The 26,161-nt window shown below is 41.5% G+C and overlaps 1 protein-coding gene across 1 annotated transcript in view; it reads left to right on the top strand.

Annotated features, from left to right (window-relative positions):
* ATP8A1 (ATPase, aminophospholipid transporter (APLT), class I, type 8A, member 1) overlaps window positions 1-26,161 on the top strand; it is a 292,825-nt gene that overhangs the window by 144,446 nt on the left and 122,218 nt on the right. Inside the window, exons 21-22 of the mRNA XM_011968920.1 lie at window positions 12,403-12,487; window positions 14,606-14,745. Coding sequence (XP_011824310.1) covers window positions 12,403-12,487; window positions 14,606-14,745 — 225 coding nt within the window. The remainder of the gene's footprint in view (window positions 1-12,402; window positions 12,488-14,605; window positions 14,746-26,161) is intronic.

The following is a 26,161-nucleotide window of genomic DNA, read 5'->3' as shown; positions in this document are numbered from 1 at the left end:
TTTTTTTTTTTTTTTTTTTTGGTCTAAGAACCATATGCCTTGAGTGGAGAGGGATTGATAGGTGGAAACTTCAGTGGGAGAGTAAATAGGAGTGACCAATGAGAAGGAGAAAAACTGGCCACGAGGGACAGAAGTTGGGACGCTAGCTGCTTCTTTAGCTACCTTGTCAGCATAAGCGCCCTCAGCGATGGGATCTGATGCCTTTTGATGGCCCTTGCAGTGAATGACTCCAGCTTCCTTTGGAAGTAAAGCAGCTTCAAGAAGAGTTTTTATTAAAGAGTCATTAATGATGGAGGACCCTTACATAGTGAGGAAATTTCTTTCTGCCCATGTAACAGCATGGTGGTGCAGGATATGGAAGGCATATTTAGACACAGTATAAATATTGATGTGTATTCCCTTTACAAGAGTGAGGGCCAGAGTTAAGGCAATGAGTTTGGCTTGCTGAGAGATAGTAGAGGGGGGCAGACCAGTAGCCTCAGTGATAGGTGTGGAAGATACTGTAGCATAGCCTGCCTTTGCTGATGAGTAGAAATTAGGCCTGGTGGAGCTGCCATCAATAAACCAAGTGTGATCAGGGTGAGGAACATGAAAGAAGGGAATATGGGGAAATGGCGTGAATGCCAGGTGGATCAGAGAGATAACAGTCATGGGGGTCAGGCATGGTATCCGGAATAATGTGGGGGGCCAGATTGAAGTCTGGGCCAGGAACAATGATAACTGTGGGAGACTCAACAAAGAGTGAGTACAACTAAAGGAACAGGGGAGCAGAAGGTATACGTGTCAGGTGTGAGGAAGAAAATAGACTTTGGAAGTTATGAGAACTGTAGAGAGTGAGTTGAGCATAGTTTGTGATTTTGAGGGCCTCTAAAAGTATTAGGGCAGTGGTGGCCGCCGCATGGAGACATGATGGCCAGCCTAAAACAGTAAGGTCAAGTTGTTTGGACAGAAAGGCTACAGAGCACAGTCCTGGTCCTTGTGTAAGAATTCCAGCTGCACAGCCCTGCACTTCAGCTGTGTGTAATGAAAAGTATTGGGATGAGTCAGGGAGAGCTAGTGCGGGAGCAGTCTCTAAAGCTGTCTTCAAGGAACGGAAAGTGGAGTGGGGAGAGGATTTACGATCTGTGGGGTCCTAGGTTTCCTTTTGTGAGTTTATATAATGCTTTTGTTAGGATGGCAAAACCAGGTATCCAACCATGCCTAGGAAGGAAAGGAATTGTTGTTTTGTAGAAGGGGTTGGAGTTTGAGAGTTCAGTCAGACTTGATTGGCAGGGAGAGCACATGTGTTTTTATGAAAAATTATGCTGAAGTAGGTAATGGATGGAGAAGAAATTTGAGCTTTGGAAGGGGATACCCAATATCCCTTGGAAAATAAATGTTGAAGGAGCAGGAGGGTGTCTTGTTGAGAAGATTCGAAGGAGGAGCTACAAAGTAGAAGGTCATCAATATATTGAATACGGTGAGAAGCGGAGGGGAGGAAATAAAGTAAATCTTGAGAAAGAGCTTGGCTGAAGTAATGAGGGCTGTCTCTGAAGCCTTGCGGCAGTACAGTTCAGGTAAGCTGCTGGAACTGATGGGTGTCAGGGTCAGTCCCCAGGTAAAAGCAAACAGAGGCTGGGATGAGGGGTGTAGAGGAACAGTGAAAAAAGCATCTTTAAGATCAAGAATGGAATAGTGTGTGGTGGAGGAAGGTATTGAGGACAATAGAGTGTATGGGTTGGACACCACAGGGTGGATAGGCAAAACAATTTGGTTGATAAGGCACAGATCCTGAACTAACCTGTAAGACTTGTCCGGTTTTTGAACAGGTAAAATGGGAGAATTGTAAGGAGAGTTTATAGGTTTTAGAAGCCTATGCTGTAGCAGGCAAGTGATAACAGGCTTTAATCCCCTTAAAGCTGTTGTGGAATGGGATACTGGCATTGAGCAGAATAAGGGTGATTAGGTTTTAATGGGATAGTAATGGATGTGTGATTGGTTGCCAGGGAGGAAGTGAAGGTGTCCCATACTTGTGGGTTAAGGTGGGGGCATACGAGAGGAAGACGCGAGGGAGGCTTTGGGTTGGGAAGAAGGGTGGCAATGAGATGTGGCTGTAGTCCAGGAATAATCAGGAAAGCAGATAATTTGGTTAAAATGTCTCAGCCTAATAAGGGAACTGGGCAGGTGGGGATAACTAAAAAAAGAGTGCATAAAAGAAAGTTGTCCTAGTTGGCACCAGAGTGGGGGAGTTTTAAGGGGTTTTGAAGCTTGGTTGTCAATACCCACAACAGTTATGGGGGCAAGAGAAACAGGCCCTTGAAGGTAATGTGGAGTGGGTAGCCCTCGTATCAGTTAAACAGGGGATGGACTTACCCTCCACTGTAAGAGTTACCCAAAGCTTGGCGTCCATGATGGTCCAGGAGGCTTCCAAAGCGATCAGACAGCATCAGTCTTCAACTGCTAAGCCAAGGAGATCTGGGAAGGAGTCAGCCAAGGAACATTGGGTTTGGGCTCCAGGGGCTTTAGGAGTGGCAGCAATGTGAGTCAGACAGTCCAGCCTCCAGTGGGGGCCCGCACAGACAGGGCACAGCTTAGGAGGAATCCCAGGCTGTGGGCATTCTGAGACCCAGTGGCCAGGCTTTTGGCATTTGCAGCAAGGTGCACGAGGATGTTTTGAAGGAGCCCCGGCTTGGATGTTCTGAAGTTTTTGTATGCTGGAGACATAGTTGTGGGTTGTCTTACAGCAGAGGCAAGTAGCTGTAACTCAGAAGTGCATTGCTGTCTGGCTACCTCCTCTCTATTGTACACCTTGAAGGCGAGGTTGATTAATTCCTGTTGTGGGGTTTAAGGACTGGATTCCAATTTTTGAAGCTTTTTTCTAATGTCAGATGCTGACTGTGTGATAAAATGCATATTAAGGTGGCCTTCTGGCCCCTCTGGGTCCAGGGCGGTAAAGCATCTAAGGGTTGTTGCCAAATGTGCCATGAACTGGGCTGGGTTTTTATATTTAATTAAAAAGAGCCTAAATGCTAACTGATTTGGGAGAGGTCACATAAAGAAAAAAGGAGCATTAACCTTGACTATGCCTTTAGCTCCTGTCACCTCTTTAAGAGGAAATTGTTGGGCAGGTTGGGGAGGGCTAGTCGCAGAATGAAACTGTAAGCCAGACCGGGTGTGAGGAGGGGAGGTGATAGAAAGATTATAAGGTGGGGGAGCAGAGGCTGAGGAAGAATTGGGACCTGGCTCAGCCTGGCAAGGAGCAGCCTAGGGAGAAAGGGAGAGGTCAGATGAGTCCGTAGAAAAGAAGGATTCAAAGAACTCAGAGCTTGGGGTGGAGACTGAAGGAACAGACAGGAGAGAAAGAAGAAAGATTTGGGGTGAGTCGCATTGGGAGCAGAGACTAGGGAGGGACCAATGTGTAGCAGAATACCTGGACGTCAGGTACCTCAGACCAGTTGCCCATTTTTTGACAAAAATTATGTAGATCTTGTAGGATAGACAAATCAAAAGTGCCATTCTCTGGCCTCTTGGAACTACTGTCAAGTTTGTATTGGGGCCAAGCAGTATTGCAGAAGAAAATTAGGCAGTTAAGTTTTAGGTCAGGTGTGAGTTGATAAGGTTTTAAGTTCTTGAGAATACAGCCTAAGGAACAAGAAGGGGGAATGGAGGGTGGAAGGTTGCCCATAGGGAAGGAGGTAAACTTAAAGAGAAAGGTAAAGACACAGAGAAGGCAGGTGGGGAGCAGCCAAAGCAGGCATCCCTGCAATTGACTTGCCACCAAGGGAATGTGGGTGAATGACCAAGGCAGGCATCCCTGCAGTGATCAGACACCAATGTAATGTGGGTGAATAATCAGGCAGGTGTCCCCACAGTGATTAAACACCAAGGGAAGGCTGTCTTCCCGAGTCCGTGACCGGCCCCGGAGTTTTGGGTCCATGGATAAAGTGTGTCTCCTTTGTCTCTGCTAGAGAAGAAAAAGAACTGGAATTGGAAGGACAGGGAGGTTGAAGGGTAGCGAGAGAGACTGGAGAAGAGTGAAAAGACCACTTACCTGATTAGAAATTGGTGAGATGTTCCTTGGGCTGGTTGGTCTGAGGACCCGAGGTCATAGGAGGATCTCCTCATGGAGTGAGGGCAAGGACAGGGGACCAGTCTCCCAAAGGAGTTCTCCTGTCCTGGGTCTTCGGCACCAAATGTCACAGGCATCCGTGTGAAGAGAGTCCACCAAACAGGCTTTGTGTGAGCAACAAGGCTATTTATTTCACCTGGGTGCAGGCGGGCTGAGTCCGAAAAAGGAGTCAGCAGAGGGTGGTGGGATTATCATTAGTTCTTATAGTTTTGGGATAGGCATACAAAGTGCATTCTTAAGGGCGGGGGAGAATATTATGAAGTACCTTCTTAAGGGTGGGGCAGAATATATCGTCTCAGTTAGGGTGGGGCAGAAACAAATCACAATGGTAGAATGTTGTCAGTTAAGGCTATTTTCACTTCTTTTGTGAATCTTCAGTTGCTTCAGGCCATCTGGATATATATGTGCAGGTCACAGGGGATATGATGGCTTAGCTTGGGCTCAGAGGCCTGACAGTTCACAATATGAGTCTCCACACTGCTTCATCCATCTGAGTGGGAGTTGCAAGTTAGTCCTGCCTCCTATTCGCCATTTTCAGCATTGGTATTTTGATAGGGATTGCATTGAATCTATAGATTGCTTTGGGCAATATGGTCATTTTAGTGATATTATTCCAGTCCAGTAGGGCATGGGATGTTTTCCATTTTTTTGTGTGTCACCTTCAATTTCTTTTCTTTTTTTTTTTTGAGATGGAGTTTGTCGCCCAGTCTGGAGTGCAGTGGCACGATCTCGGCTCACGACAACCTCCACCTTCTGGGTTCAAGTGATTCTTCTGCCTCAGCCTCCTGAGTAGCTGGGATTACAGTCACCCACCATCATGCCCAGCTAATTTTTTGTATTTTTTGTAGAGACAGGGTCTCACTATGTTGGCCAGGCTGGTCTTGAACTTCTGACCTCAGGTGATTAGCCCACCTCGGCCTCCCAATGTGCTGGGATTACAAGTGTGAGCCATCACACCCAGCCTTCAATTTCTTATACCAGTGTTTTGTTTTTCTTGTAGAGATCTTTCACCTCCTTGGTTAAATTTATTCCTGTGTATTTGTGTGTGTGTGTGTGTGTGTGTGTGTGTATTTTTTTGAGACAAGGTCTCACTCTGCTGCCCAGACTGGAGTGCAGTGATATGATCGTGGCTCACTGCAGCCTTGACTTCCTGTGTTCACATGATCCTCCCACCTCATACTCCCGAGTAACTGGGACTACAAGCATGAACGACCATACCTGACTGACTTTTTTGTATTTTTTGTAGAGGTGGGGTTTCACCTTGTTGCTCAGGCAGGTCTTGAATGCCCACCTCAGCCTCCCAGAGTGCTAGGATTACAGGCCTGAGCCACTGCACCTGGCCCTGGTTTTTTATGACTGTTGTCAGTGGGATTGGCTTTTTTCTTTCTCATCTAGATATTATTGGTATAGAGAAGTGCTACTGATTTTTGTACATTGATTTTGTATCCTGCAACTTTACTGAATTCGTTTATTGAAATCTGTTTTTTGGTAGAGTCTTCAGGTTTTTGCAGATACAAGATCATGTCATCAGCAAAGAGGAACAATTTGACTTCCTCTTTTCCAATTTTTATTCCTTTTATTTCTTTCTCTTGCTGATTGCTCTGGCCTCGACTTCCAGTACTGTTTTGAATAGCTGTGATGAAAGAGGGCTTCCTTATCTTGTTCCAGTTCTTGGAGGAAAGCTTTCAGCTTTTCCCCATTCGATATGATGTTAGCTGGGGAATTGGTGAGGAAATACTCATGACAGTTACAGTCCTTGTTTCTGCAGCTGGTCATGTAGTCATAACTGGTATTGATGACTGCCTTCTTCTGCTACCCACTCTGTATTCCCTTTGCCTTCAGCAAGCACCTCAGCAAGTTATGGGTTTTTTCCTGGTGGAGTGACATAAACCTTCACTCCTGAAGGATCTGGACCATTTGTAGTCCTGCCTGCATTGGGCTGTTGTAGTTTCCCATTGATCCCATTAATCACAGGGTGCAGTAATACTAAGAGACACCCTAATGGATCTCCTGTATTCCATGCATACTCTTTGCTACCTCTATTATGGAGCAGTAGACTGATTTCATCTTGGTAGTCTGGGTCAGTCACCCCAGCCAACACTGTAACTCCCTCCTCAGACTGTTGACTTAAAGATAGGAGGAGCCCAAAGTGTCCAGGTGGTAATCTTAACTTCCAGTTTAATTGAATCATTGTTGTGTCTCCTGATGACAGTGTTCCTCCCTCTGGAACTAAGACCTCTAGGCCAGCAGAACATAATGTTGCAGGAACAGGAAGCAAATATGTTGCTAGTGGATCACTAGGGGTGATGGTGAGTGGTGCCACTTCTACTTCCACACCTTGATTCGTGGATCCCTGACTCCTGGCTATGGGAGAAACAGTACCATATATTGGATGCTGATTCAGAGCATACACGGCCTTCTGGAGAACTTTGCTCCCGCCCTGCAAAATGTTGTCACCTAGTTGGCATTGTCATTGTGACTCAAAAGGCCATTCCACCGTTCTATCAATCCAGCTACTTCAGGATGATAGAAACATGGTAAGACCAGTGAGTTCCATGAGCATGAGCCCACTGCCACACTTCTTTAGCTGTAAAGTGAGTGCCTTGGTCAGAGGCAGTGCTGTGTGGAATACTGTGACAGTGGATGCATGAGCCCACTGCCACACTTCTTTAGCTGTGAAGTGAGTGCCTTGGTCAGAGGCAGTACTGTGTGGAAGACTGTGAGTCCACAGATGGTAGTCTTGGCAGAAGCACTGTGTGCAAGATAGGCAAACCCATGTCAAGAGTAAATGTCTATTCCAGTGAGGACAAACGTCTGCCCTTTCCGTGATGCAACAATCTGCCACCAGGTGGCTGGCTGATCACCCCAAAAAATGGTGCCATATCAAGGGCTCAGTGTTGGTCTCTGCAGCTGGCAAATTGGACTCAGCAGTGGCCGTAGCCAGGTCAGCCTTGGTGAGTAGAAGTCCATGTTGCTGAGCCCATGCATAACCTCCACCCCTGCCACCATGGCCACTTTGTTCATGGGCCCATTGGGTGATGACGGGGTGGCTGGGGAAAGAGGCTGAGTGGTGTCCACAGAACAATTCGTCCTATCCACTTGATTCTTAAAATCTTCCTCTGCTGAGGTCACCCACTGGTGAGCACTCACATGGGATACAAATATCTTCACAGCTTTTGACCACTCAGAGAGGTCCATCTGCGTACTTCTTCCCCAGATTTCTTTGTAACCAATTTTCCAGTCATGCTTCTTCCACGTCCCTGACCATCCAGCCAAATCATTGGCTACAGCCCATGAATCGCACATCTGGTCATTTTTCCTTCCATGCAAAGTGCACAACCAGGTGCACTGCTTGAAGTGCTGCCCACTGGGAAGATTTCCCTTCACCGCTGTCATTCAGGGATGTTCTAGAAAGGGACTGTCATGCTGCAGCTGTCCAATTTTGGGTAGTGCCTGCCTGTTGTACAGAACCGTCTGTGAACCAGGCCCTAGTCTTCTCTTTCTCTGTCAACTGATCATAGGGGAAACTCCCCATGAGACCATTGGTGCAGGCTGGGGGAGAGAAGACAGAGTGGGGGGAGTGGAGACCATGGGCACTTGAGCCACTTCGTCACGTAATTTACTTGTGCCTTCAGGACCTGATCAAGCCCCATCACGTATATACCACTTCAATTTGATGATGCAATGCTGCTGTGCACGGCCCACTTCATGGCCAGATGGGTCAGAAAGCACCCAGTTCATGATAGGCAGTTCAGATTGCACCGTGACTTGATGACCCATGGTCAAATGTTCAGTTTCCAACCAAAGCCCAGTAACAAGCCAAGAGCTGTCCTTCAAAAGGAGAGTAGTTACCTGCAGATTATGGCAGGGCCTTACTCCAAAATCCAAGATGCCTCCGCCGTGATTCACCTATGGGGGCCTGCCAAAGGCTCCAAACAGCATCCCCATCTGCTACTGACACCTCAAACACCATTGGATCTGCTGGGTCATATGGGCCAAGTGGCAGAGCAGCTCATACAGGACCTGTCTCCTGTTCTGGACCCCACTCAAAACTGGCAGCCTTCTGGGTCACTTGATAAATGGGCCAGAGTAACACACCCAAATAAGGAATGGGATGCCTCTAAAATCCAAATAAGCCGAGTAGGCATTGTGCCTTTCACTGTAGGAGGGGCCAAATGCAACAACTTATCCTTCACCTTAGAAGGAATATCTCAACAATCCCCACACCACTGGACCCCTAGAAATTTTACTGAGGTAGAGGGTCCCTTAATTTTAGTCAGGTTTATTTCCCATCCTCTGGCATGCAAATGTCTCACCAGTAAGTCCAGTGTGTTTGCTACATCCTGCTCACTGGATGCAATCAGTATGTCATCAGTGTGATGGACCAATGTGATATCTTGTGGAAATGAAAAGCAATCAAGGGCTTTCTGAATAAGATCATGACACAAAACCAGAGGGTTGATATACTCCTGAGTTAGAACAGCAAAGGTAAATTGAAGGCAAATTGCTTGGTGGGCCTTATGGGCAGGAGTGAAGAAAAAGGAATTTGCCAAGTCAGTGGCTGCATACCAGGTACAAGGAGATGTGTTAATTTGCTCGAGCAATGAAACCACATCTGGTACAGCAGCTGCAATTGGAGTCACCCCTTGGTTAAGCTAATGGTAATCCACAGATCATTCCCCAAAGATCCATCTGTCTTCTGCACAGGCCAAATGGGAGAGTTGAATGGGGGTGGTGGGAATCACCACCCTTTCGTCTTTCAAGTCCTTGATGGTGGCACTAATCTCTGCAGTCCCTCCAGGGATGTGATACCATTTTTGATTTACTATTTTTCTAGGTAGAGGCAGCTCTAATGGCTTCCGTTTGGCCTTTCCCACCATAATAGCACTCACTCTACCAGTCAGGGAGCCAGTATGGGGATTCTGCTAGCTGCCAAGTATGTCTGTGCCAATTATGAATTCTGGCACCAGGGAAATGACCACAGGATGAGCCTGGAGACCCACTGGACTCACTCTAAGTCGGAGCTGAGCTAAAACTCCATTAATTACCTGACCTCCATAAGCCCCTACTTTTAACTGGAGGACCACGGTGACATTTTGGGTCCCCTGGAATCATCATCAGCTCAGAGCCAGTGTCCAGTAGTCCCCAAAATGTCTGATCATTTCCCTTTCCCCAGTGCACAGTTACCCTGGTAAAAGGCCGGAGGTCTCTTTGGGGAAGGATGGGAGAACGATTAACAGCATAAATTGTCAGTAAGGCAGTGGGGTCTTTTTTCAAGGGGACCCAGCCTCCCCTTCATTCAGGGGGTTCTGGGTCTGTAAACTGGCTCAAGTTTGGAAATTGATTGAGGGGCTGTGATTCTCTGTTTTTGTAATTCAAATTAGTCTTTTATCCGTTTGACCTAGAAGTTTTCTGCTTATATAAGTTTGAAAACTCAGGCAATTCTTTTTTAGTGTAGCATATCTACTCATGAGTCATACTCTCATCCTCACCTCCAGGGGCCCACTGGGACTTTAGTCTAGTTATAGTCTAGAAGCAAACAGGGGTGTTGGGGGTGGCTCCTGAAGAGAATCAACATCATCTTGCCTGGCAACTGCCTCAGGGGAGGACATCATTGTTACCGCAGGCAGCACAGGGTTTATCTCCTCAGACAAAGGTGGAAAGGCTGATGGCTGAGAGGGTTCAGAGAGGGGATGTTGCCACTCCTGAGAATGGGGAAGCTGTTACTTCTGGCAAAAAAAGGTTCATCAGAGTTTACAAATTCAGTGTCCCCAGCTTCATCAGGGTCCTCTCACATGTCCCTGCAGGATCCCATTCTTTTCCAATCAATGCCCTCACTTTAACAGTAGACACCTGTAGAGGCTGTTCATGCATCTTTCCTTGCAGGTCAGCCACTCGCATGATAACAGCTTGTGTCTATTTTTCCACAACTTCAGCTCTTTCCCTGCAGGAGATAAGACTCTCACTCAGGGCAATCTTAGCAGATTTGAGACTCAGTATCTGCTTCTGAAGCCAGGAGATAGAATCCCTGAGTTCATCATTTTCTTTCATTACTTTGTCCACTGAACTTAGGAGCAACCAACCAGCTTCATTATGTTCCTTGGTTCTCCACACATGGCCAAAGGTATTATGTATAGAGTCACTAAACTCATTGCCTCTCATGAACGAAGAATCAGGAATGTCAAATGCATTTATTTTACATAATTCTCCAAACAGTTTACGCCAAGGACTATCAGTGTTCTGCATACTACTAGAAGTAGAGTCCTTAGCATTTTGGGGTCTAATCATATTAAGCAGCCAGAAACTCCAAAAAGAATGAAAGAACTCCATCTTAATATTCTGTTCCTCTAGAACCACTCTTGGTACCAAAATCTGTATTAAGGTTCTCTAGAGGGACAGAACTAATAGAATAAATACATATATATAAAGGGGAATTTATTAAGTATTAACTCACACAATCACAAGGTCCCACAATAGGCCGTGGGACCTGCAGGCTGAGGAGCAAGGAGAGCCAGTCCAAGTTCCAAAACTGAAGAACTTGGAGTCCGATGTTCCAGGGCAGGAAGCACAGGAGAGAGATGTAGGCTAGGAGGCTAGGCCGGTCTTGCCATTTCATGTTTTTCTGCCTGCTTTATATTGGCTGGCAGGTGACTAGATGGTGCCCACCCAGATTAAGGGTAGGTCTACCTTCCGGAGCGCACTGACTCAGATGTTAGTCTCCTTTGGTAACACCCTCACAGACACACCACATCCTTCAATCCAATCAAGTTGACACTCAGTATTAACCATCACAGTGTTTATTCATTTTTCATGTATAGGCATGGCCAGCTGATTGCGATTGTTGTTTTAAAAACATACTATACATTTAATGCAGAAGGCCACATCTTTCTTCTGCTTTTTCTCAACACTATAAAGAAGGTAGAAAATTAATTTTTCCCATTCTAAACGTCAACTTCTTCCACTAGAACGGTTGGATACACTACATAATTTAATCCTTTTAACTATATTACTTATCACTTTTGTTTTCATGATTTTAATGTTTTCAAATATTTTCTTAGTTTTCGAGTGGACTGTATTAATATCATTGAAAATATTATTTTAAAATTTAACTCTTCTTAAAAGAAGAATTTACAAATTATTCTTCTCATTCTCAGAAAGGAGCCATGAGGGGAAGCTATCATTTCCTTTTGCTTTGCCCCCCTTCCTATTCCATCACTGAAAAAATGAAAAGAAATTCATAATTGCAGCTTGGAATACTCCATCTGTTCTGAGGTCACTAAGTTCTGTTTCTCTCAAGGGTTCTAAATCATACTCCATTAGTCTGCTTCCAAATATCAGCCCTGAGACTGGAGACCCCAAAATGGGTAATACCACTGAGAGAGTAATCGCAGATAAATGATTTATTGTTTCCTGGTCTAATAAAACCATGAAGGTTGAATACGAAAATTCTTAAAGCACTAAACCAAAGCTGGATAATAACTAAAGGAATAATAGGCAATTTATAAAAGAGCAAAAACTAGAGAAGCATAAGTGGTACGTGAAGTTAAAGCTGAAAAGAACTTTAAACATAATCCGGTAACCAAATTTTACAGATTAAGTAAACTGAGTCTTAAAGCTAAAGTGACACAATCAGAAATATATGGCTATTTAAGGCATTTCGAGATTTGTCCAAGGTTCTCCCCACAATACCCACTGGCCCTTTCAGTGGATTTAGTCCTATATTTCTTAAAGTTTGTTCTTCTGTGAGCACTGGTCCCATAAACATGCTCTAAACCCTAAAAAGTTCTGTGGTTCAACGAGTTTGGGGCACATATCATGTAGCCCCTTCAAGATCCACTGTGCACACTGGCATTTTAAAGCCCCCAAGGATTGTTGCAGCAAGACAAGCTCTGTTGCTTTGCTCAGTCCAGTGTTTCCCAAACTTACTTGAGTTGTAGACCGTTCTTCCTTGCAGCACCTATGAACACCTATGAAGGTGTTCTGGAAAACCTTCTGGCTTGGGGTAGATCTTGCAGCATGTGGAAGGTAAGTGAAGTAGAATATGAGATATGAACATGGGAATAACTACAATTTTATTCAGAAAGAGGAAAGATGAAGATGCAAGACTAGAGACTTATTACTTAATGTCACTAGGGAAATAGTATTATTAGACAAAAATATCTTGTTCTTTAAAAAGAATGCTAAAAGAGATTGGTGGTTGTTACACTGATTTCCTACTACTGTTGTTACCAACATCAACTTTATTAAACTCAGAATGCTTAATTAAGTCATTTTACCCTCTGTCTGTTTTCCAGGACACTGTAATTTATGATCGACTGGCAGAGACATCAAAATACAAAGAAATTACCCTGAAACATTTAGAGCAGTTTGCTACAGAAGGTAAGTGTAATTCGGCAATAAAGCGTGATTAAAATAAAAGGAAATCGTATATTTCAACTCAAGACTTTCTATTAAAAACTTATGTAGCTATTAAAATTGTTATTCAGTGTATTGCAACTCAATAGAGAGAGCCCCTACCACAAGCCAGGCTCTGTGTGAAACCTGAGAATGCAAAATAAGATAATCGAGCTTCGCCCTGTCTCTCTGTCCTCCTGAAATATATTACGTGCAAGGCAAAGCAGTACCTAGTCTAGAGAGAGGATCTAGGTTAGATGAAAGGCAGCAAGGGTTGTTAAACATGAGAGTCAGTTACTACAAGAATTTGTAGAGTCTTATCTCATACTTGACAATGGTAGTTATAGCTGAATCTAAATCTCCAGTCTCAGTTTTCACTCCTATGTGTTTCAGCTGGAACTGTTGCCAGTGGCACCAAACTGACCTGATCAAATACTTTTTTCCTGTTAACTCAGGCAGACAAAAGATAGGAATATTTTTTAAAACACTAGACAAAAACAAAAGCCAAAACAAACAAAAAATAAGATGGCTTTTGAAAAACCTCTGTACAGTTCTTCAAAATGTAAAAGCATGGAAACATATATATTCATAGAATTCAGATTCCTTAAGGCCCAGCCTCAGACCTTGGCAGATACAACCTACCCAGCACACAACACAGATTCTTTTTGTTTTGGAGGAGAACTGAGGGCATCTTTCTCCTCTCTGGGTGTGATGTTAAAGATACTCCACTCTTAGATTTTAATGGTTTGGCCCACACCTCCACCCTATTCTTTCTGGCCCTGGACCGGATTACACTTCTCCCCATGACTACCCTCCAGTAAGTTTTCCAGCCAAGTTTTCAAGAGAGAAAAACATGTCCTAAGATGGCCCCAAAGATTTGAGTTCCACTCTCAGTGATCTGGCAATAGACCACCCTTTCTTGGAAGGTAGAGTTCTCTGGGAACTTTGTATGTTCCTTGCTTCTTACTTCTGACATGTTCCCTTCGACACATTTTGTCTTAAGATCACTAAGCCTGGCATCTGGTCCTAGTCATTCTAAGAATTAAAGGACCTGGAGTGAGGGCGGTGTCTTCTTGCGAACCTAAATAACTGCTTCCTTGCGTAGCTGACAAGTGCTTTGGCTTCTCCTTTCTTCCAATCCATCTACTTTTTTCTGGCTGAGAGAGATGTGAGTTATGAAATTGGCAGGCACCAGGCACAGGGGCGGGTCACTGTAAATATCAGCTTTGATTGTTTTCCTGGAGTATATCTGCTGGCAGTTCTTTTTTGCCACTATCCCTCAACTACACTTAGACTTTTAAGCTACAGATTTGTGATGACAAAGAATAGTAATAAATGCAGTCATATATCCTAGTAAGAGGAAGGTGGCTTTCCCAGTAGACCCCACCGGGGTCTCTCTTCCTTCGTAAACATCTGTGAGGCCACTATAAAAAGTCAGCCACGATGCTTGGTACTGAGTTACTCTGAAGCACTCTGGGTCCCTGCTTTCCAAGTGCTTTAATAGAGGAGACACACAAGAAAAACTCTAAAACATTGTCACTCACGCCATAGGACTGTTTCTGCCTTTGGCATCTGGGTGAGAGGAGGGTGCATCAAAGAGATGATTTTCAGATCTGAGTCTTAAACTACTTGCAAGGCAGACAGTGGGCAGTCATTGGGAAAAGCAGAATGGAGAAAAAGTTACCAGCATGTGCAAAGACCCCTGTGTGTGGGAAGTGAATTGCAGGGAATGAGAGTGAAGGCACCTGATGAAACATGTATAAGCCGTACTTTGGGGCTTAAATTTTGTCCTGGGGAAAAATTGGAAGATTCGAAGCAAAAGAATTGCTTGATAAGATTAGGATTTTAGAAATGCCACACTAGGCATGGAAGATGGATTAAAAGGGTTGGGAATTGGAAGCAGGGTACCAATTTCAAAGACCAGGGGAACATTAATCTACTATTTATACTAAGTTTTTGTCATAATTTAATTGGACTTCAGCATATTGTTTGTATGGAATCACTTTTTTCAATATGAGACTTTGTGAAGTAAAAACAGAAACCTCAGACTTCTGAATAAAATTTTCTTTGGTGTGTTGGGGTGATGTATGCTACCTTTTTCAGGGTTAAGAACTTTATGTTTTGCTGTGGCTGAGATTTCAGAGAGCGACTTTCAGGAGTGGCGAGCAGTCTATCAGCGAGCATCTACATCCGTGCAGAACAGGCTGCTCAAACTCGAAGAGAGCTACGAGTTGATTGAAAAGGTACGTGGATGATTCTGTTGATCGTACAGGGGGTTTGGTTTCCAGAGAGTTTCGATCTTTATTCAAGGAACCAATGGAATAAAAGTCAAAATATCTTTTGACCTACCATTCACTACTGAATACCCTCTCATCATATAAGCATTAACAAGTCTTAATATGCGTAAAATGTTGCTGAGAAGTCTTTGGGGTTAGATATTACTTTGTATAGATCTTCACCCTTTACACAATTTTGGATCAAGGTTTGGCCAGTCTAGCAATCTCCTTGCCAGCGTATTTCAGTTTCTGGATCTCTGAGGATATGGAACATGCCCCCACATACACTCACAATTTACATACATGACATGTGTACTTTGAGTTAATAATATAATATGCAATGCAATGTAAAATAGTACTGTAATCACACAGCTTGCATAGCTCATAATAATAGAGTAATCCAGTGCTTACACTTGCCCAGTCATTGTGACAAACATACACCTGTATTATTTCTGTGACAGCCGTAAATGTTCTCATTTTACAGATAAGGAAACCAAGGCTATTAAGCCAGAAAGTGACGGATACATTTTGATTGATACTGTATAAATAGCAAGAATCTTGCTTCCTTAATTAGGAAAACATTTTTGTGTAGCACTTGCTGTGTGCCAGGTGCTGTTCATAGCACTTTCATCTATTAATCTAGTCAGTCCTCACAACATCCCTTTCAGATGCTAATTATTCCTATCTTATAGATGAAGAATCCAAGGTAACAGAGAGGTTAAGTAATTTGGCTGAGAGTACACAGCTCCTAACAGGGGGAGCCAGAATCCTCACTCTTCCTCCAGTATTCATCCTCTGAATCACTCAAGTGTCTTCATTCTAACCTCGAGCTTGCCACTAGATAACTCTTCAATAGCACTCATGTTTGTGTTGCATAGAATCAAACTAGCCTGTCCACTGCAGTTTACTTGATCTTTTCTCCAGGTAAGTAAAGACTGATACTTTGTGCTTCTTTCCTCTCTATCAAACTGTGTACTTCCTTGTGCCTCTGTCTTGAGAAGTGGCTAGTGTTACCAGTACCTCCCTGGACTATTTTCCCCTCTGCTCCTCACGTCCCCTCCCTTTATGTAGTATGGGGATACCATGTTCTAGCTGCAGATGGTTTTCTTTATTCCACAAGGTCACCATATGCAACTCGAGATATTGGTCTCCGGTCTCCTCAACAGATTATCACTTTTTATGGAAGGTGGTTGTTTCTCATATAGCCTTTATATTTTGTAAGGGGAAGATCCCTAAATATAAATATAAGCTCACATATATCATACCTGTATATATAGAGATAGATATGTAGATATATCTAGATATCTCCTCCTTATATTTGAACTTAACCTTTTATTCTGCTTATTTATAAGAAGACATGCGATAACATGTATGGCGTCTTCCAGGATGATACTCCCACCCTAAATTTTATAGGTATACACACATGAGGGGGCTTGTTATCAACTGACTTATTTCAATGTCTCTCTCGCCTATCTTCCACACGCCTTCCCTCCCCACTCCCTCCCTCCACATTCTCTCTCTCCACTTCCTAACATATTTATATATGATTATGTCTTTGGGGTATTTATGTAGTGAAATAAAATAATCTGAAGCCATAATCATAATCTCTTTTAATCTGCCCAGCTAAAGTCACATATCTTAAAGCATTAGTGCTATTGATTTTTAATCTTTGCCTCCCTTACTCTTTTAAGAATTAAAAAAAATCCAGTTTGGAAATGATTGTTTTCCTGTCTCTGAATGTAAGGCAGCCTTGCCTCCCATCCTCATGAGACAGAATTAATATGTAATAAGTCAGAATAAAAAATATATATTTGAAAATGGATTCTAAACATATTACATTGTTTCCACTTGAAGCACAACTTCAGTTCTAGAGTTGAATGTTTAATGTACCTAATATCCTTACTCTCTGGATGTCCTAGAGTTTTTTATAGATTAAATTTTCTAGGTTTAACAGTTATGGTTCTTGTTCTTTTAATAACTGATTAAAAGCCTTGCAACCTCCACCTTTTAACTGAAATAGATGTTCAACGTTTTCCCAGCAGATGGCGATCATGAGCTACATTAAAATTTAAGTTGACAGGCAATGCATTAAAAGTAGGGGGGGGGGTGTGTGTATACACATATACACATACATCTATATATGTGTCTATATGCATCTATATAAACTATGTATAGTTTACGGATGACAGAAACCTCCTTTATGACTGCTTTTTATCCAAAATACATGAAAACGGGAACTTACAACTAATTTGTCTTTACTTCATAGTAAGCCATGCCTCTATTGTTGAAAATCTAAGATCCAGAAAGATTAAGAGATTGGGTCATTTACTCAGCCAGCCTGCTCCAAATGAAGACTAATTCTGTGTCCATCTCTACTTCTGAAACCGGAGCTTCATTTGGTGATCCATTTAAATAACTTTCATCAAGCAGTTCATGTTTACATGCTCATGCACAGGCAAATGAGACCACGGCCCTCTGGGTACCACAGTCTGAGCAAATTCCCCAAATGAAGAAATCTTGAGGAATCCAGAAAGGTGACCCACAAATTTGATCCGAAGGAAGCTTTTGGAGAGGCAGTAACTTTTGAAATGGGCCTCCAAGGATTATTTTACCAGTTAGAGGAGAGCAGACATCTTTTTAGGGAAAAAGAATAGACAAAATAGACCAGATGTGATGGCTCACACCTGTAATCCCAGTACTCTGGGAGGCCAAGGGGGGAGGATCATTGAGCCCAGGAGTTTGAGACCAGCCCGGGCAAACATAGGGGGAGATGCTCTCTCTACAAATAATTTTTAAAAATTAGCTGGATGTGGTAGCATGCACCTGTGGTCCCAGCTGCTCAGGAGGCTGAGGCAGGGAGAATTGCCTGAGCCCGAGAGGCTAAGGCTGCAGTGAGCTGTGAAAGTACCACTGCACTCCAGCCTTGGTGACAGAGTGAGACCCTGTCTCAAAGTTAAAAAAAAGTAATAATAAAATTTAAAAAAAAAAAAAAAAGATAAAATAACACAGGGATCTTTGTGACCAAGCTGTTTTTCTGAAGTGTTTCCATTAACTGCAATCATAGGAGGACTGTAGGATTTTTAATATAGAGAGCCAGAGTTATATCACTTCTTTCTTGGTCTCAGATTCTATTCTTTGTTAAAATCAGCTGGGATGAGTGTTCAGAAGTTGTGATTTACTGCCATTAAAACCACTCTAGTGAGGCAAGTTTCAGCATGTCAGACCACAGATTCTTGCAGCATGTTACCCTGGCTTTAAATTGAGCAAATACAGTCCTAGGGTTCATCCATCGTCTTCTTCCTTATCTACTTTAACTGAGACGTGCCGTTTATGTAACCTATTTTTTATGTGATTGGAATCCATTTTTATGTAGACCATAATATTGGTCTTAGCATGTCATTATTGGACTTAGCATGTCAGACAGTGAATTTTTAAACTGTGAGGGTCATTTTCACTTTTTTTTTTTTTTAAGAACAGAATTTTCCAAACAAACTGCCTGAATCATAATATATATAATTGACGAAAGCAGGGCTGCTTTGGCTGGAATGGAAGAATAGAGAGGAGATCCAAACCGGCTTTCCCCTTGGCCTCCACCCTGCCCTCATGGGTGCTCCAGGCGGGGCTTGTTGTGACTCAGGATCCACTAAGCACAGTTTGAAAACCGTATATTACATTTGTATGTGGACTTTTTAGAAAACGAATTCCTCAAAAGATCAGAACATCATTGTGCCCATATGCAAGCTGTTTCTGAACATATTTGAATTGGTATGTCATTGCCACATTAATGGTAGTATTACATTCACAACATTCAAAATATAAAAGATTTGTAAAGTTTTTCCTAAAATAATATTTTAGTACAAAATAAGAGGAAATGTTACAATAGGATTAAGGTTGTACTTTTAAACCCTGCTGTCTCCCTCTTGTCCCTCCGACGTTTGTTCAAACCGGTAATTCAGTTTTTAAGATTAAGTTAAATCCTTATTCCTTTGGGTACTGTAACTCCTAGCATAAGCTGAAAAAAATATCTAAATAGACCAAAAATATACAAGAAGGCATTTGTCCTTTGGTTGTGATGCTTAGTTACTCAGGTATGTTACTACCCAGCACACTGAGTACTAGAATGTGCTGCCTTCACTCTCAGGGCACACTACGGGAAGGAGGATATGGAAAGTTTGAAAAAGACCACCGGGTATTGTTATCCCTATTGACAGTCATCATGAGATGAGAGGATTTGGGACTTTTAAATCTGTCTATAAAATATAATTATCAGCTCTGTTCCAACACTGTACTGTTTGAGCTCCAATACTTGCATTCATATGGTAAGCTTTTCAGGATATTTCTGAAAATTGTAATGCTGAGAGTTGTTTCACCAGTTGCCGACACAGCTTTTTCGTTTGTTTTTCTTTTGCTGTTACTAAATAAATCAAGAGGTGACATTGATTACTAGGAAGGCCTAACTTGTTCAGGAATAAGAAAGCTCACATGGTTAAAATGCAAATGGGACTATCATATTGGATACTTCAGTTGTCTGGACCCACTTTGCTAAGGAGAATTGCAGGTTCACAATGGGTATCGTGGACAGTAACACCTCTTAGTCTCTTTTCGTCACCACTTGAGAGAATTTACAGTAGTCTCATTCTTTCAGACAACAAACTTGACCTGTTTTATCTCACCCTTGTTCTTTTGAAAGGTAGTCAACATATTTGGACTCATAATTTTAGATTGGGAAACCACTTACAGTGTCAGCCTATATTTTTTAAATCAGATTTTTTTTTTTTTTTTGAAATGGAGTCTCGCTTTGTCTCCAGGCTAGTATGCAGCGTCGGTTCACTGCAACCTCTGCCTCCTGAATTCAAGCGATTCTCCTGCCTCAGCCTCCTGAGTAGCTGGGACTACAGGCTCCCGCCACTACACCTAGCCAAATTTTTGTATTTTTAGTAGAGACGGGGTTTCACCATGTTGGCCAGGATGGTCTCGATCTCCTTACCTCGTAATCCACCCACCTCGGCCTCCCAAAGTGCTGGGATTACAGGGCTAAGCCACCATGCCTGGTCTAAATCAGATTTTTTAAATTAAATTAAAATTTTGCATTTTCTCAAGAAGAATTGTAAATAACAGAATAATTATGAAGTTTTATGTTTCATTGGCAGGGGTTTCTCTGATGTTTCTCACGTTTGATCTGTCACTTTAATATATCAGGAGCCAGGGTAATATCACTTCTTTTTGGTCTGAGCTTCTATTCTTTGTTAAAATTTATTTACTTTCATTCTAACTTATTTCTAAGACACATAAATTATGTTTTGTCTCATATTCATACTATGCTACTAGATTCCTTTGAAAATTAGTGGTACAGAAGTCTGGTCTTTCTTCCTTATTTTATAATTAAACCATTGTTTGAAATATGAAGGCGTGCCTTCGTGGAATACATAATTTTTTGAAAATGTTTAATATTTATTTGCTTCAATAGAAAAATGCAATTATGTCTTTAGTACTGCATAGATTACCTACTAATAATTTCTGTGTTTCTGAAAGCAAATCATTTATCTTGAGCATTACAGAAAATAGTGTAAACTATATAATACCTGCCTAGATTCATCAATGATTAAAGCAGATTTCCCCTGGTGATAAGATTTTGCTTTTTCTCTTATTATGATGCATGGATTGGGAAACTTTTTAAATGGAAACTTATCCGATGCTTTCATCTGTTCAAATTTTTCTGAAATAGGTTATGGGTTAGAAGATCATTTCTGAGCTTAAGAGTAAACTCAGAACACTGTAATTCTGCTGTCAAGCCTTTTTTGATCAGGTGGCAGTGTTGTGTTTTATGTGCATTTTATAGTTTGTGATTGATGTATGTCATCCACTAGATTGAAGTTTCACGAAAGCAGGGACTGTTTTTATCATATTTATCACCGTGTCTCCAGCGCTTGACTGACTAGCCTATGTTAACCACTCAATAAATATTTGATGACTAAATGAATTATTCATTTAAATAATTAATTCAGAAGTTAGAGCTTAATAAGTACTTGCTTAATGAAAGCCTGCCCCCTATTAACAAATCTAGTTCATGCTTTCCACGCATTGAAGGCGCTGGTATCAAATGTGCTATCACTGAGGATTAATTTAGGGGTATGTTAGAAAAGAAGCCAAGACTTTTACAGAAGGCATTCTTTAGAAATTTAGACTCGTTCATTTATAAAACCTGTCTTCAAAGTTACTTGATATATAAATGTGAGAAAATCATAGGTTGGAAAGATTCAACAACAAATATCTGAGCACCGCTGCGTGGCAGGCTCTGTTCTAGGCTCTGGGGCTCAGCAGGGAGAGGGTAGAAGAATTTCTGTCTTTTGTTTCAGTGTTGGGAGATAGGTAGTGAACTTGTAAACTAATCCAGACAGGCTTTAGTGCCCTGGGCACTGAGAGAAGGCACTAAGATAGGAACACTGAGGTAGCGATCCTTTTTTACATTATTTCCTTTACCACTCCTCAAAACGTGGTTGGCATTTGGGGGATGGTTAAAGAGTCCCTTGATGTGGCATAATATGGATCAACCATTACACTCAGTGTGACTAAACAACAATTTAGCGCCCTTTGCAACATATGGCAACAAATGGTTTAGAGGATTCCTAGAGAAATATAAAACTTAATGGAAACCAGGACTTTTCTTGAGCATTCATGACTGCGAAGTTCACAGTAACTTCTGTATTCGAATGGAATGCTTTTTCAGATAAAACTACCACATCTGTTCTTAGTAGCTGCACATATCACTTTCATTTGTGCTAAAAGCGAAATGAAAATTTACATGATGTACAGGTGATTTCATGGTTTAAAATTCCAGTAGTTTCCTGTTCTATTTGCTTAAGAACATTTGTAGTTACATCTTCCACTCTTTACCCTGATTATTTAGTGGGAGGGCCTCTAAAATGAGACACAACATGATCCATTGGGGTGAGCAAGAAAATGTTAGAACTTCTCTTTGTTTTGTCTCATCTTTTTTAGTTTTTGCATTTTATAATGTGCATAATTTATTAATTTTAATGTTTTACAAAAATATAACTGTCATAAGTACATATTCAACATTTTTTTCTAATGTGCTCAAAAATGTTTGTGATAACTGATGTAATTTCATCTACAGAACATCCTTATTAAACTATGTTGTTAGGCTTATCTTGCTGTTGTGAAGTTGATTCTTAGTTAAGTTACTTGCTGAGGGACCCATATCCAGTGGTTGGCAGAGTAGGGATGCAAATCCCAGTTCTGTCTTAATTCCAGATCCCATGTTAATAATCTGTAAGTTATGTTACCAACTTGCTTTCTAAGAAAGTAAGAATGTGTACAAAATATTGGAGACTTGAAAAATAAAATGAAATCAATTGTGCAGTTGCATAATCACTAGATCAGCACTCAGGATGGGAAATGGGAGTCATTGGCCTGTTTGAGACTCAATGACTTAGTGAGGCAGCCTCTATGTACTCTATGTGCTGTATTCCATTTTCCTTGAAAATAAGATGGAAATATGTTTTTCATGATTTTCCCTCAACTGGCCGTTAGAATCTTCTCATTTAAACTACTTAAGATTTCCTTAGATCTCTAATCACGTGCTCCTCCTTTCTCGTATGATAGGTTCCTTCTTATGAATGCTTCGTGGTAGATTTTCCACCCTGGGGATTGCTGTCTTCTCACTCAGATAAGATGGATGTGTTGTTTTTGCAAGCTACACCCAGTCACCTCTCACATCCTGATTCCTTTCAGCTGGGTGTGTGAATTCTGGCCTTATAACTAAGCCCTTGGCTTTGTGAGTTCAAATGTGATTTCTATGGTTTGAAAAGTACCAAGTTAAAATCTATTTCTTGGCCTTAGAAAAATTAACCAGTTGAATGATTTCTCCAGAAGCAGGCAAATGAGCCATTCCAATGGTTTAATGACTTAATGCTGTCAGTCTTAGTACTGTAGACCAGATTAAAGGGAAAGGAAAGAAGGTGTTAGGTCTCTTTAAAACAAGGATGATACCCAGTGGAATGCAGAACACAGAGGAGCCCAGCAGCCTCTGAGAACCAGTGTTGTCGAATGGCTCTGAGAATCCCACAGCACATCCTAATTCCAGAGTTAACGTATTTTAAACCTCAAGAGAATGGTGACTGCAGTGGCCTCTTAATTTATCATGCAGGCTTCTTTTGTCCTAATCCAACCCCAGACAGCTATTAGTGACCTTTCTGAAATGTAAATCTGATCCTGTCTCTCCTCTTCTAAAATTCACCAGGTGTCCCTTGCCTTTGGGGTTGTCAGCATAACACACAGACCTTTCCGTTTCCATTCCCTGCTGGCTTTTCCAGCCTCATCTTCCTCACTGCCACACCTCACTTCGTCTATCATTTCCATACTGACTAAATGGCAACTCTCAAACATTACATGTCTTTTCACACATCCGTCTTTGTACATGTGATTTCTTCTCATTTGGAATTGCCTCCCTTATCCTTCCCCGCCTCTCTTGGATCCTCAGGTACCCCAAGAGAATTGGTACCTGAGGATCTAAGGCCAGGCTAAGGGAAAATGGTAGGAGTTGGACATGGGGATATCTGTAGTGATCAGAGAAGCTGGAGCCAGGTGCAAAGATGGAACGCTCACAAGCATTCTACATCAGGAGTTGCAAACTCCAGCCCAAGGGCTAAATCCACCCACTGCCTATTTGTAAATAAAGCTTTATTGGAACACAGCTACATCCATTTGTTTACATGTTGTCTTTAACTGTTTTCATGCTACCACAGCAGAATTAAGTAGTTCCAACAGAGAATATATGGGCCTCAAACTCTTAAAATATTCACCATCTGTCCTTTTGCAGAGAAAGCTTGTCAGCCCTGCTCTAGATCAGCAGTTCTCATAGTTAGGTTCTCAGACCAGCAGCTTTGCAACCACTGCACGTTTCCAGGTTCACCATAGGCCTATTCAACTGAGGAATTCTGGATGTGGGGCCCAGCAATCTGTGTTAATAAGCTCTTCGGGTGATTCTGAAAATTAAAGTTTGAAAAGCACCATCTAGATTTCTGGCCCAGTGGCTAATTACTTGGGACTTGATGACAACCAGGCAGTCAGAGTTTAGGAGAAACACCAGTAAGGCAAGGAGGTACAATTAGAAAACGAGGCAGCCAGGAAGCCAAGGAGAGTTTCTAACGAAGCTTTCCGAAATAAAAATTTCATGCAGGAAGGAACTCACTATTGTATCCCTGGCACACGTACCTGCCCAGAAGTACCTGCTTAGGGTATATGTGTGAATGAATGCAGGCATGCATGTGTGCTTGCAAAGGAGCTAATCCCGAAATATGACCCTGAGGCCTGCAGGTAGGAATAGGGAAATAGGTACACCTGACAGGGGTGCCTCAGGACTGAGGCTGAAACCCACTCATAGAAATGAAGTATTATTGAAGACCGAGAACAGACACAAAAGTTTAAAAACCTGATGATTTGAACAAAATTCTAATTTTCATCTAATCTCAGTTTTACATCCCATTTGCTTCCTTGGGTATGTATTAGTTCTTGGTGTTTTGTCCTTACGGTGGTAGCTCAGCTGCGCCTCTAGTTGACCTTAGACAATTTACTCCATCTCCACAAAGCTATTAACTGAATTAATAAGTGTAAAGCACTTAGCCGTGCCTGGGACAATTTTTCTATTCGTGAAATGCTGGTTTCCTCTTCAACATCTTCCTAGTCATAATCTTATTTCATATGGAAATAAATCTTACTAGTATTTATCCACATTTACTCCAATGGTACAATTTTGTTTAATAATATTACTTTGTCTTTAAGGAAATTTCTGCCAAATAGCCGATGTTGTAATCTGAAGCCTGGGTTGATAAGAGTTTGATTATTATACTTTTCTCATTTAGGAGCACATCACAAACTTTTAAAAAATATGACATCATCTAAGCACTGACATAATGTTTGCTAATATGGGAATGGGTCACTTTGAGGTTCCATTATTTCGCAAAATATACAGGTATTGGGGAAAAACTGTAATTTCTAAAACTATCATAATACATTTTACCAGTCTCTACATGAAGCTTTCTGTCCTCACTTAGAGTAGAAATGTTACATTTATGTGCCTTTTTAAAAATTCTGCATACATTAGGAACATCTGAAAGAGAAAATAAGATTACTGGAGGCTTTACTAGGTGAATAAACATTATTTTATGATTTTTTCAGTGATAACTAAATCTATATTATATCAAAGAGTCATCAACCTCGAGCCTTTGTAACATTTAGCATGGTGACGTTTAGAAAGTAAAATTAGTGTTTGGGGTTTTTTTTAATTCCATAAATGCCATGGGAATTTTATCACATTTCAACACTTGCTGAATATGTAATTCCCCTAGTGCCCATTAGTGGCCATCTGTGTAAGGTAATACATATTTGGGATGAAATTGATTACGGCCTAAACACTCTTGTGTTATGATCAGGAAAAGCACGCAAAGTTCAAATCTTTTTTTCTAATGATCATTATATAGCTAACAGTATTAATTTCCAAAAGCAGAACAGCCTATCACTCAAGATTCTAATCTCATCATAAATGATACCAGGGCAAAAGGAAAGGAGTCTGCAGAGCCTTCTGCTGAAATTAACCAGTGCTGTTCTCAAGGAGCTCTTAGGATAAAGGGAAAATTAACACGCTTTTGGAGTACAGTGTTTCCTTCATAGGCATCAAAGTAGAACCATTACAATTTTGCTGAATATTCAGAAATGTTTTATTATTCTTCTTAAGGATTTGTGTTAAAACCACCAAAACACTCCATGTTAACCTACTTGTGTGACTTTTCTCAGCATACCTTGCTGGCCCTACATCTTTGATCCTTTATGTTATTTGTGCCTGCTTTGAAAATGTTTCTCTTTTACCTGTGCAAAACTAGATGCTTGCTTTCTTTCAAATATGATTTCAATGTGATCTCTCCAGTGAAGTCATTTTATTTTTATAGGTATGTGAGTGGTAATGTATATTATATTGGTGTACTTTCTGAGCTCATTTTCCCCCTTAGAGACAGAAAATATAAAAATATTTGTTTATATATTTCTAATGAATGTGTTCATATCTTGGCTCCCACATTATCTAGTTACCCCAGTGTTTTGGGAAACATATTGCAAAAAAATATTTTTGCAGGAAATTTTGAGGGCTTGTATTACTAAACTGTCCCCATGATCACTAAAAAAAAAAAAAAACCTTATCATGTCTTGGGTAAAATACTTAAAATCTGAACACAGCTATATCCTGATCTTCACTGGGATGTGAGCCAGAATGATTTAACTGCAAATGCCCTAAAAGTAGCTGAAGATTTGAAAGAATCATTGTGTAAACATTTAAATTCAACAATTATGATGCTGGCATCATTGATGCTGA

The sequence above is a fragment of the Mandrillus leucophaeus genome, unplaced genomic scaffold (genome assembly GCF_000951045.1).
Source record: "Mandrillus leucophaeus isolate KB7577 unplaced genomic scaffold, Mleu.le_1.0 Scaffold865, whole genome shotgun sequence".
Classification (NCBI taxonomy): Eukaryota; Metazoa; Chordata; class Mammalia; order Primates; family Cercopithecidae; genus Mandrillus; species Mandrillus leucophaeus.
This window is presented reverse-complemented; position numbering and strand designations above follow the sequence as displayed.